The 13,342-nt window shown below is 42.3% G+C and overlaps 1 protein-coding gene across 2 annotated transcripts in view; it reads right to left on the reverse strand.

Moving 5' to 3' along the window:
• The window catches only part of KIF13B (kinesin family member 13B), a 230,241-nt gene that overhangs the window by 49,520 nt on the left and 167,379 nt on the right, over positions 1-13,342 (reverse strand). For both annotated transcript variants that reach the window (XM_068143211.1, XM_068143210.1), the window contains exons 22-28: positions 9,413-9,583; positions 8,546-8,703; positions 7,210-7,342; positions 5,238-5,384; positions 2,503-2,532; positions 650-749; positions 274-400 (exon numbers count right to left, since the gene is read on the reverse strand). In XM_068143211.1, coding sequence (XP_067999312.1) covers positions 274-400; positions 650-749; positions 2,503-2,532; positions 5,238-5,384; positions 7,210-7,342; positions 8,546-8,703; positions 9,413-9,583 — 866 coding nt within the window. The remainder of the gene's footprint in view (positions 1-273; positions 401-649; positions 750-2,502; positions 2,533-5,237; positions 5,385-7,209; positions 7,343-8,545; positions 8,704-9,412; positions 9,584-13,342) is intronic.

The following is a 13,342-nucleotide window of genomic DNA, read 5'->3' on the forward strand; positions in this document are numbered from 1 at the left end:
TTGAAGGTCTCTTCCAACCTGATCTGGTCTATTCTATTCTATTCTATTCTATTCTATTCTATTCTATTCTATTCTATTCTAAATAGCATTTCTGGATTTCAGATAAACAGCCTAATAAAATAATTTAAGCAAAAGGCCTAATTTTAACAGCTTTGCTCATACAGTGTACAGAGGCTAAATTAAAGCAAGTAGAAAAGGGCAACAATCCAAGCCAGGAAGAGGCCATGCATCATTTTTACATTCCTTCTTGCATATGGCACTGTGTGTTCATACCACTCCGCCGGAGCTCCAGGGATCCCACTGCCAGCAGAAGGAACCATGACAGCATTCCTCTCTTCAGTGAGTGTCAGCCTCATCTCCAAAAGCTGTGCCTCCTGATCTGCATCATCTTCTGTTTTATCTGGAGAAGAAGGATGCCAGTCAGGACAACTTCTTACTCAGTGCTTTTGAGGCTCTTACATCATCCACAACAGAATAAACCCCACTCTGCTGAGAAATTCAGCACACGAGGAACACACAATACATGTGAATAGTGAACAATCTGATGTAGGTTTCTCTAACTTTAGTTTCACTGAAAGCAAGCTACTGGTGAGAAAAAAAGTGCATGGCCATGACTCTTTCCACCTTTCATTAATAGTACTTTGCTTACCAGGCTTCCCAACGAGTTTTTGCAGTTGCTGATCAAGATACTCCTGACGCTTTGTTAAGGCACATAGCCACTTCCGACGGAGCCTCTCCAAATCCCTATCCTGTAAAGAGGAAAGAAGTCACTGTAAATATTGACCCAGGAAAGCCAAAGTTTCCTATTTGTGGCTTACACATTTCCTCAACCCTTCTGCTCATCCTGCACCCAAGAAGTACATGAAGAAGACAAAGTACACCTCCAGCAAATCAGTTAGTTCTTCTCTATTCTCTTTTGCACAGGACAAGTTAAAAGGAAACACAGAACAGCTGCTGTTGGAAGGGACCTCTGGAGACTGTCCAACACTGCTGTGTGCCCAAAGCAGGGCCAACCACAGCAGCTTGCTCAGGGCTATGTCTTGTTGGGATTTGAGTATCTCCAAAGATGGAAATTCCACGACTTCTCTGGGCAACCTGTATTTAGCCACCACCATGGGAGACTCATTGCATCTCATCATTTCACTGGATACCACTGAGAAGAGCTTGTTGTCTTTACCCTTTCCCATTTACATACATTGTCAAGATCCCACCTGAGCCTTTTCTTCCCCTTAAAGTTAAACCAATCCAGTTCTCTTAAGCCTTTTTTCACAGGTCCAAATTCTTAACTTTCCACATGTTACTGGAAGTATTTTTGCCTGGCAGCCTGAGGCATCTTTTTCTCTGTTATTCTGTACTACACAGATGAACAAACTTCACTTTATACATCTTCTTTGCCCCCAAATTAGTTTAAACTCACTAACCACTATCTTGCAGCAGAGCTGGAAATCCCAGTCCTTAACCATGACTCACCATTCACCCATAGTGTTTAGCAGCCTCAGATTAGGAATCCATCCCTGCTCTGCATCATGCCACTGTCAGTCATGGCACTTGCAACTGAGCCTTTTAAAATAATTTTTCCTAAGTGTTCATGTCCTTCACAAAAAAACCCAACTTAGTATCCTGAAGAACATTCACTTCATTGTCTCTGGTGTAGAAGTGCTCAGAAATGATAAACAATACTCTAGATGCATCATGCTGGGTGCCACAAAGATGAGCTATCAGCTCAGGGATGCCTTCAGGCAAGCCTCTTTTATGGCAACAGCAGTTCAGATTCATTCCACATCAAACTGTAACAAATACTTTGTCAAGAAGAATGGGTGGATGCAAGCCTATAAACTACAGTTGTATTACTCACCTGCAGACCCCTACAAGGCATGCTGGAGTCTGTCAGAGAGCATTAAACCTAAATCTCTGTTTGCTTCTGTTATACAAAGTTAAGATCTAGAATGACACTGATGTGATGCTGTTGAGTTATGAAGATGAAAAATATATCACATATATTGTGCCTCATCAGTTCTGATGTCATTCTGATATTATACAAGAAAAACTGATGTGCTGATTTCAGCCTCTTAGGGCTCCAGCAACAGAATCCCCCTTGATTGCCCAAGGGTTGACGACCATGCAGCATACCCCAGCTCTCATACACATACCATGTTTGTAACAGGATACAGTATGAAGTATTTTGATTGCATCTTTCAACACTGTCATGCTTGTCCTTAATGAGGAAAACTTCAATCTAACCAGAGGCTGTCCAGAAGGAAGACTCCTTCCTTCAAAACCAAAAAAAGCAATTGGAACTTGTTTTGGAAAGACACATTAAGGCATCTTGTTCTTTCCCATTCACCTAATCTGCAGCATCTATGCAATTCTTCAGCTTTGAGTTTCTTCAGAACACAAGCTCTGTGCATATCCAGCCAGCACAGCAGAGCTAAAATGCTGGCCCTCCCCTACAAATTTTAATCTGAAAATGTGTAAAAAACGAGAGAAATAAAAAAAATTTACCTGGTAGCTGTCCATTTCATCCTCTTCTTCCTAGGTCAAAACATGCAAAATCATGCCATTAAATTTATCTGGTAGTGGGAAACATGCTGAATGCAAAAGGTGTAACCATTTTAAGCAGTATTGGCAGTCTTACACAGAAGTCTGAGCTTAGCAATGCTATGATCACAGAATTAAAACACACTGACATCCCTAAGATTTGATGCTGTCAGCTCATCTAAATAAAAACTAGAACTATTCAACAATTACAATGCAAAAAAAAACCACCCTAGAAATATAGCTATTAGAAGTCTTCATGATTGGAAGCAAATAGAATACTTAAATTGTTCTAAGAAAAGATAAGATTTATAGTGGAAACAACTTGAAGTTTGTTGATCCTGGACATGCTGTTTTTTCTGTAGGAGTTAACAACATTACTGGAAGCATTGAAAGAAACAAGTCTGGCATAAAGGACTCAAGGTAAGCTTGCATTTAGAGGAGAAAAAGTGTACATGTCTAAACTGATTATTAGGGAGTTAGAATAACTGTCTGCCACATCAGGCTTCACAATGCAGACCTCCCAACATTTTGCTTTCCATTATTTTCTGATGGGAGACATCACCTTTTGTTCTTGACATTCATAGACTCACAGAATAGTTTGGATTGAAAGGCACCTTTCAAGGTCATCTAGACCAACCACCCTGGAGTCAGCAGGGACACCTTCAACTAGAGCAGATTGCTCAAAGTCCTAGGCAACCTGACCTGAAATGTTTCCAGGGATGAGGCATCTACCATCTCTCTGGGCAACCTGGGCCAGTGTCTCACCGCTCTCAGTGTAAACAATTTCTTCTTTCTATCTAGTTTGAACCTCCCCTCTTTTGGTTTAAACTCATCACTCCTTGTCCTTTTGCAACAGGCTCTGCTAAAAATGTCTGTAAAAAGAGTCTAAAAAGACACCAGTTGCTCTAAAGGATGTGGGTATTGGGCACTTCTGTGATGGAAGGGTGGCCAGCAAGCCTGCAGGGCAGAGTCACTAGCAGAAGCATAATAGGAATAAAAGTAATAGCCTGCCTAGGATGCTACTGAAGAGTGAGATCTCTGCAAAGGTGGAAAAAATCCTCCATTTTGTGTGCCACAAACACAAGAAGCAAGGGAATGCTGAGGTTAGGAAGTAACAAAAACTCCAACTACTTCAGAGTTCATAAAGGGAAAAACAATACTGACTAAGCAAAACAGGGGAAGCAGACATGCATTGAAGCACACCCTGTCAACAGGGTAAACATTATGGAAAGCTGGGAGGCATCCCGAAAACTACATGACATTTAGTTGGCCTTGTCTCAAGCAGGGCAGCTTATCATGCAAGTGAAGAGACTTGCTTGTTCTGTTGCACCAGATTTTGGCTTGCTAACTGAAACCAGTGACAAAATTTGAATTTAGCTGTTGGGTGAAAAAGTCAAAACTGCACTAGAAACTGATAGGAGCATCTCAAAATAGATCAATATTGCTTGCACTTCAAGATGGGATGTAGTGCTTCTGAGGTTGTCCAACAATTCCCCAATATAGAGAATCATAGAATTGTTCAAGTTGGAAGAGACTTTTAAAATTATCAAGTCTAAATGTTAACCCAACCCTGCCAAGTCACCACCAAACCATGTTCCTCAGCACCACATCTACATGGCTTTTAAATCTCCAGCCATGGTGACTTCCCTACTGCCCTTAGCAGTCTGGTCCAGAGCTTGATACCTCTTTTCATGCTTCCTAATGCCCAACCTAAACCTCCTCTGCTGTGACCTGAGGCCACTTTCTCTTGTCCTACTGCTTGCTACTTGGGAGAACAGATCAATCCCAGCCTCACTCCAACCTCCTTTTTCTGAAAGCTGTAAGGAGAGTGAAGTTCTCTTCTCAGTCTCCTTTGCTCCAGGCTGAAAAAACACTCAGTTCCCTCAGCTTCTCCTCACAGGATAGTTGTGCTCTAGGCCCTTCACCAGCTTCTTTGCCCTTTTAGGACACTCCCCAGCACTTCAATATCCTTCTTGGAGTGAGAGGCCCAAAACTGAACCCAGTATTTGAGGTGCAGCCTCACCAATACCCAGTAAGGGAGAATGATCCCTGCCCTTGTCCTGCTGGACACACAGTTGCTGATCCAAGCCAGGATGCTCTTGGCCTTCTTGGCCACCTGAGCACACTGCTGGCTCACATTCATATACCATGAGACAATAACTGTCTCTCACAATTCTGGCATGTAACTCAACATGGTTTGAATATATGTTCCAATGGTTTATTTGTAGCCATATCTAATATTTGAAATAAAATCCACTGGACAAACTCCTAAGGAATTTTTAGAAACACTGGATTTTGCTCTTCTTCTGTGAATGGTATGTTAAGGTTCTGCTGCTCTTAAGCACAGGAAAACCACCCCCAAAGCCAGAAGTCACAGAAGGTAGTCTTATGAATATTAGCTTTGCCATAGAAAATTATTTTTGATTAAGAGGATGATCCTCTACAACACTTTTTTGATAAAGAACTAGACTGAAACTAAGATGGATAATCCATAAAATCACCATCAATGCAATTCTGATAATTCTTCTTGACACTGCTTTATACATTTGAGGTGTAGGTGCAAAAAATATCTCCCCAAACCAAACTAAAGCTTGAATGAAGTGGAGTTGCCTACACCTGCAACAAACTTACTCCATAATATTGTGCTTTTACATGTCTTGGAAATAGCCATAGCTGACAGGAAACGTTCAGACTCTTACCGGATAATTTTCAGGTCCTTTTTGTGACTTGACATGTTTTATCTGAACACAGCCAATGCCAACAGACAATATTGATTCCTCCATCAGTGGCAAGGTCCCAGATTCCTGTACAGACCTCACTTCAACCTGAATTCGTCGTGATTGCCCCTGCCCAAAAGAACAAGTTGAAATGCTTGAAGAAAAAACATAAAATGCTGAAAGCTTAATGACAGAGAGACCTCTACTGGCAGAGTACTCTGCAAGCCATGCTGTGCTTGTGTTTTGTGAAGAGCACAGTGGTGAGTACTGCAATGTCAGTGGTCCAGTGTTTAAGAGCTACCCCTTCTGTGGCAAGGATTTATGTTTACAGGGTTTATGTATTTACAGTAAAAAAAAAAAAAAAGTTCAGCATTCAGCAAATTCCCAGCTTACTTTTCTGGAGCATATTGGAAAACATCCAGTTACAGGATTTTATTTTTAATGCTTCTGAAGGTGGAAAATAGGATCTTTTCCCCACTTACAAAAGAGGAGAGAAAATAAGTCAAATTTGGTAAGATACAGGAATTTCAGTGAACTTTTCCCAATGCCTTGGCTGAAAATTCTTACCAACTCATGCTAGCAGTGTGGCAAAGTAACTGTTCTTTAGTACAACCCATAGGGGGGAAAGAAAACACTGAAAAAAGAAAAAAAATAAAAAGGAGAAAAAGAGAGAGGAAAAAAAAGAAAAATATATGAAAGTAGATGGGGAGTTCAGAGGTGCAGCCTCTCTATATTACTAATTCCTAGCCTCTCAGCTAAAGCTTATCAGTTGAAAATATTAACTATTCTGTTAAACATTACCAATTTAGTGTGTGTAGAACTCCAAGAAAAAAGGAGTGGTTGGCTGGAAGGATCAAATAAAAGGGGACTCTGGACCTCTCTAAAATGTAATTCAGTTCAGTCAAGACTGATGTCCTCTCTACCAGGTGCTATCACAGAATAGGGAACAGAATGTAGCACAATGATTACAGGGAAGCCTCTGAACACCTTTGCATCTGAGCTCATGCACAGTGGCAGCTTCACAAAGCGCAGGGGGACTCCACTTTCCTCCACTTAATGTCTGTTTTACACACATGCTGGTTTGGGCTGGGGCAGAGTTAATTTTCTCCACAGTAACTTGCATGGAGCTAGGTTTTGGATTTGTGATGGAAACAGATTTGGTAATTTAATGATGTTTTTTTTACTGCTGAACACTGCTTGCACAGAGCCAGAGCTTTTTCTGCTCCCACCCCACCAGAAGTTGGGAGGGAACATAACTGGGACAGCTGACCACAACTGACCAAAGGGACATTCCAGATGTAATGCTCAGCATACAATGAGATGTAATGCTGAGCATACAATGCTCAGCTGGGGGAAGAAGAAGGAGGGGGAGTTTTGCAGAATGATGGTGTTTGTCTTCCCAAGTAACCACTAGGTGCGATGGAGTCCCTCTTTCCTAGAGATGGCTGAACATCTGCCTGCCAACAGGAAGTGGTGAATTAATTCCTTGCTTTGGGTTCCTTGTGCATGGCTTTTGCTTTACCTCTTCAACTGTGTTTATCTCAGTTCTCAAGTTTTCTCCCTCCCATCTGACCAGGATGGAGCAAGTGAGCAGCTGCATGGGGCTTTTAGCTGGCAGGTGGGGTTAAACCACAGCAACACCATATAGTATTTTGTGTCTAAGCTTGACAGTTCCTTGGACATCATCCCTTTACCTTACAAAATAGAAGTTTCTTAGTTTTCCACAGGTTCTTTTCACAGAATCACCAAGGTTGAAAGAGACCTCAAAGATCATCAAGTCCAACCCGTCACCCATGACCTTGTGACTAAACCATGGCACCAAGTGCCACATCCAATCCCCTCTTGAACACCTCCAGGGATTGTGACTCCACCACCTCCCTGGGCAGCATATTCTAATGGCTAACGATTCTCTCAGTGAAGATTCACAGCCAAAACACTGTACATGTCACATTACCTGTCTGAGCTGGAAGATCCCTCCTGTGCACACATCCTTGGCAGGAGTCACCTCAACTGGGCAGTACTCCCCATTCTCATTCAGCTCTAGAATTTGAACCCAGAGTTCTAATTTGCGGGTGACTTCGCTCCACCTGCAAAACATGTCAAATAGGGTTTCTTTTAATTTCTGTTCCACTTGAAAAGAAAAATCCAAAGCACCAGCTCAAATGCTGATTGAAGAAGCAAAGGAATGCTTCAACAGATTCACCATTTATAGGGTTATTAGTTGTGCAGTGCACACACATTTTACTAACAAGCTCTGGTCCCAACTTGTGTCACAGATGCCCAGCATTGTCAGTGCAATCAGATTCACACAGAACACAGCAGAATGAAATATGACATTGTCTCACAGGCTTTCAAGATTCAGGGCACTTTCCTGAATTTAATCATACTACTGTCCTCTCTCCTCCTCTTCCAAAAGCTTAAATGAGAAATGGCCACTTTTGTAGTACTTAAAAATTAAAGAGGAATAAGGTACTTAATACTCAGCTACCAAATGTATCTGATTATTTTATAGCATCCTTTTTACATCTCTTCTTTGCCATATTTTCCCCACTTTACTTTTAAATATCTCTATATATAGCTTAATACTCAACACAAGCTTAGGTTGGCAGTAAGAAGAGAAACAACTGCCAGCAATTCAAGGTGCAGAGCTTGAGAGAGGCGAAACACTCAAGAAGATGCTACTAAGCTTACTCTGGGGACAATAAACGGCTGCCACCAAAAAAGCAGCTTCCTTCTCTGTCTGAAATCACCACACTGTTGCATATTTACTCCACCTGAAGTAACTAATAATAAAGCTCTTCCAGTGCAAGCATTACAGGGATGACATTTTGCAGGCAAGAATGAACTGCAGTCAGATATTAAATAAATATATGAGGGTACAGTCAGAACAACATCTTGCTGTTTTGGACGTGATAGCTCCTTCTGGCACAGATTAGTGTAACAAAATATGGGAAAATAATCAGCTTGCTCTTTGCTGAAACACTAATTATGCACATGAGTTTGCCTAAACAAAAAGGACTGCAAAGTCTTTCAAGCTTTACCACTTTTAATTTGGAATGGAGACGGGTATTTCTCTTCTATCACTGTTTTAAAGCCAGCTGACACATTGTATTGTGTATTGCAAGTAGAAAGAGTCTATTTATGATAGCCTAATAGGCACAGTCTCAAACACACATTGATTTGTCTTCAGTTCAAAATCTGACTACTTATCCCAAACCTGCTTTAAAACTGGGCACCTCATACAGTGATTCTCCAAAATTCTAACCCAGGAATCTATTTGTGCTATTTACCTGTCACGAAGGCTGCGTGTTTTGGCTTGAATTATTCCCAAATCCCACAGGGCTGGATTTTTGCGGTCCCCACTCTGCTTGTGTCCATACACTTCAATTGCCAAGGCACCTTCATAGAGATGCTCCATGAAGTCTTCAGAGATATTTACAGAAACTTCCTGTGGGTAAGCAACAAACTGGTTGATGACTGCTGACTACACAACAACTCAAGCTTAGAGATTAACTGTCTTGATTTTAATATAAGCAGGTAATAAAGTCATCCTGGTCCCAAAGACACAATACAGAGGAAAAAGAAGAACTGTTACCTCAGTCTGGAAAATCAAGAGGCAAGGAAAAGATACATGATTTGCTGAAGTCTATAAAGAGCTGAAAAATCACAGAATGGTTTCGGTTGGAAGGGAACTTCCAAAGCCATCTAGTCCAATCCCCCTGCAGTCAGCAGAGGCATCTTCAACTAGATAAGGTTGCTCAGAGCAGAGGGGGAAGAGAACCTCACTTGACCTTCTGGCCACACTCTTCTTAATGTACTCCTGGAGACCATTTGCCACCTTGGTCACAAGGGCACATTGCTGGCTCCTAGTTGGTTTGCTGTCCACCAAGACTCCCAGTTCTTCTCTGCTGCTTTCCAGCAGTTCAATCCCTAACTTCTGGGGTTATTCCTAGTGCACAGAGTTAATGCTTCCCCAGTGTAAGATCCTACACTTGCCCTTGTTGAACTTCATGAGGTTCCTACCCACCCAACTCTGCAGTGTCCAGGTCTCACTGAAATATTATAACGTGTGGAAATAGGTAACTGAAACTGTTTTGCAAGCCTAAACCTGCTTCCCCTGTCTATAGTATCATTACTAAATCAGACAAAATATTTACATTGCAGTGATCAAAGACAACCATGCACCGTGGCTCCTTGCTGATGGAAGACAGGGAAGGATCCACCTCAGGCACAACATTAACTGGCTCCAGTTGATCCCAGGATGTATATTTGCAGAACACGAAGTTGGAGAGGTGCTGTGGCAAACCTGTAGCCTGAAGTATTTTAATCTAGAGAAAGAAAGGAAGACCACTTAAGCATAGAATTAAAAATATCTTCTGTTGCAGTAGTTTTATTCTAGTCTGCTGCAGGGGATAACAGCAAAGAGAAAGAAACAGCAAACCAAAAAACTTGACAAGACACGAATGTCTGCATTGGTAAGACGCTGGAGAGAACATTTTGAGTGCATCGGCTGAACACCGCCACTAGATGTCACCGAGCACGTATTTCTTGGGAGTAAAAAGCTCAGGGGCTGGATTTTACAAACACCAAAATATTTTGTTAATTTTTAAGGGTAAGATGCACCAAAACCATTGCAACTGAAGTGGAACACAATAAAAATCTCATGCTTCTACAAAAATGGCTCCTTTATTCTGCAAAATCTTTGGTTTAAGATACTATTTGCCCTTATTCTGTGATACCTCACCAATACAAAAGCAGCCTGTCTTTTTTTCTCAACATTAATGTTCTCAATACATCTACTCTCAACAAAGTCATCATATGACTAGATGACCTTTAAAGGTTCCTTCCAACCCAAACCATTCTGTGATTCTATTTTAAACATGCTATTTAATAAACTTCTATTCTCCCTTTGTCAAATTAAGATCAAATTAGGCAGACTTCTACAGTAAGGCAGAACTCAAGATCCTCAGGAGAATATGTTACCTGTAACAATGCCCCGTGCAAGTAGATGGAGCTCTATGGAACAGGGTAAAAACTGGAAAAAAGTGTAATTGTCCCCAAATTGGTTATAACATCCATAGGCCAGCAAAGTTGAAGACCACTCTTCCTAGTGCTTTTTGCCTCCCTCTTTTCTTATCTGTAGCTTCACCTATCTTATGTCTTACTGTATCACAAAACAGCTAGTAAATATTTCTTTCTATTATTAACAATAATAAACACTTCTGTATATGTTTCACAAAACAGAGAGAGAAATATTGAGAAAACATGATTCACAGAAACATAGACTGGTTTGGGTTGAAAGGGGCCTTTACAAGTCATCTAGGCCTGTAGTGAGCAGTGGCATCTTCAACTAGGATCAGTTTGCACAGAGCCCCGTCCAACCTGACCTACAGTGTTTCCAGGGATAAGGCCTCTATCACCTCTCTGGATAACATGTCCCAGTGTCTCATCACCTTCATATTAAAATAGGTCTTCCTAATACCTAGTCTGAATCTCCCCTCTTTTAGTTTAAAACCATCAATCCTGTTGTAACAGGCTCTGCTAAAAATCTATGCCAAACTTTCTAATAGCCCCGCTTTATTACTGCGAGGCCACAAGTAGGTCTCCCCAGAGCCTTCTTTTCTCCAGGTTAAACAACCACAACTCTCTCAGCCTGTTCTCATAGCAGAGCTGCTCCAGCTCTCTGATCATTTCCATGGCTTCCTCTGGACCCTCTCCAAGAGGTTCACGTCTTTCCTGTGCTGAGGATTCCAGAGCTGGATACAGCGCTGCAGGCAGGGTCTCATGAGACTGGAGCAGAAGGGCAGAATCACCTCCTATGACCTGATGGCTATGCTGCTTTGAATGCAGCTCAGAAAGATGGTCAGTTTCTGGCCTATGAGCACACATTGCTGGCTCATGCTCAGCTTTTCATTCACTAGTACTTTTGATTTCTTCTCTACAAGGCTGCTCTCCATCCCTCAGCCTGGATTGATACAAAAAATTGCTGCAGACCAGATGCAGGACTTCGCACTTGGCTTTGTAGATCCTCATGTGGTTCACACAGGTCCATTTCTCCAGCTTTTCCAGGTCCCTCTGGAGCAGTGAGAGCTTATCAGATTCTGTGACTCATTTCAAATTAGATATTGTAGCTCCAATCCTAGTTCACAGATCTTCAGTGTCTTCCAATACTAAAATGGTATTTCTGGGGTCAGACTGTATGCATATGTAATTGAAGTTTAATTAATACCTTGCAGGCTTAAAAAAAAAAAAGGGGATTGAAAGGTACAAACCCCCTCAGTTCTCCTGATGTATTATTTCAGCCACTTCAGAAACAAAACAATGTAAAAAATGACCACGCAGCATCATCTCAGGACAAATGTTAGACAGCAGAACATTATATAAAGCCATGAAACAAACACAGCAGAAGTATTAGGCTGTCTACATACAACTGAATGTGGTGAAGGCACATTATGCCCCGATTCTGAATCTTGTCCCAGCATGTGGACAAGTTCCCCCTCCTCCAGGAGGAAGACAAAAGCCAAGGCATTAGCCAGGCCAGCACGCACCCAGCGCATGCAGTGCTCATGCTGGCACCAAGTATGGGCATAATTCTAGCTTCACACTTTCTATAGGCTGAAGCCAGTTGTTTATGAGAGTGCCCATTGGTCAAGCCTAGCCTCGAGGAATCTATAAGTATCACCCCAGTTGGTAAACAAGTTGCCCCCCCTCATTCACTTTGTCTCTGTGCTTGCTCGAGAGAGTAACTCTCGAGCTGCAGCCTTTGCCATTGTATTGGGTTGAACTGAGGTGGAGTTAATTCTCCTCACAGCATCGTTCTAGGGCTGTGATTTTTTTTGCAGCAGTAGTTGATAACACAGCAGTGTTTTGGCTACAGCTGAATTCGGTATCCGAGCTGTGTCCTTTCAACATTTCCCTGCCCCAGGAGTACATTGAGGGGTGGGCAGGATCTTGGGAGGGGACACAACTGAGCCAGCTGACTCAGACTGGCCAAAGAGGTATTCCATACCATATGACATCAAGTCAGGTATAAGAAGGACGTGAAAGAAGGAAGTTTGGGGATTCGTCCATGGCGTTTATCCTCCCAAGGAACCACCAAGCTTAGAGAGCCCTGCTTCCCGAGACCGACCACCGTCCTGCTGATGGGAAGTAGAGACTAACATCTCTCTCTCTGCTTTCTTTGCTTCCGCGCGGTCTATTTGCTGTTTGCTTATTAGTGTTATTAAATTGCTCCTATCTTATCCCCGGCTTCTGTTATATTTTCTTTCCCATCTTCCCCTGTTCACTTAAGAGGGGGAGTGATAGAGCGGCTTGGTGGGTATCTGGCCTCCAGGCCAGAGCCAAACCACCACAGTCCTTTTTGGTGCGTTGGCCGGGAAACGAAAATATAACGTAGCTGTAGTTTCTGCAGTTTTTTTTATATAAGCTTGCTTATGATACAGGCTTCTGTGCTGGTCACGTGGCTTGCTGATAATTTCTGCTTTGTTTTGGAAATACTTCATTTGTTTAGGAACATGCCGAAGCAAATAATGGCTATGTGTCTCTTTCTCCTGCTTGTAGGGATGCTGTTCTGTGGGAGCTATGCTAGAGAGGTCATCATTTCTGTCTCCCCACCTGAAATGAGTGTAGAGAATTTTATTATGCAGGCCCCCAAGATTTTGATCCATCCATATGTGAGCTCCCTAGTACTGCTAATCAACATTACTGGCATGTTGCGTGTTTTGTGGAGTTTGATTCCATCATGGCATGAAAAGAGACAGTCTTCGGGTGGGGATATATTGAAGTGTGACTTGAAGCGGTCAGTCCCTGGGTGGCAGGGTGTGTGGAAGGACTTGGGCAGATTCCTAGGACGGTTATCACCTCCCATAGTTTGACCGGTTGACGCGGTCCCCTTAAGAAAGGGAATATGGTGGACGGAAGTTGGTAAACAAAAAAGACGGATCTAAACTAATTTCATTGGTAAAGTGGGAGGAAGCACCTTCTGAACTGGGAGTGCAGGAGGGTATCCCGGGCATTTCGGCACTTTATCTTCAGTCCTTCTTCCGCTCCTCCGCAGGGCAGCAGCTCTCTGTGCTGGGCTTTCTGCC

The sequence above is a fragment of the Melanerpes formicivorus genome, unplaced genomic scaffold (genome assembly GCF_026170545.1).
Source record: "Melanerpes formicivorus ecotype bairdi unplaced genomic scaffold, bMelFor1.0.p_v2 SCAF_9, whole genome shotgun sequence".
In the NCBI taxonomy this organism is placed as follows: domain Eukaryota; kingdom Metazoa; phylum Chordata; class Aves; order Piciformes; family Picidae; genus Melanerpes; species Melanerpes formicivorus.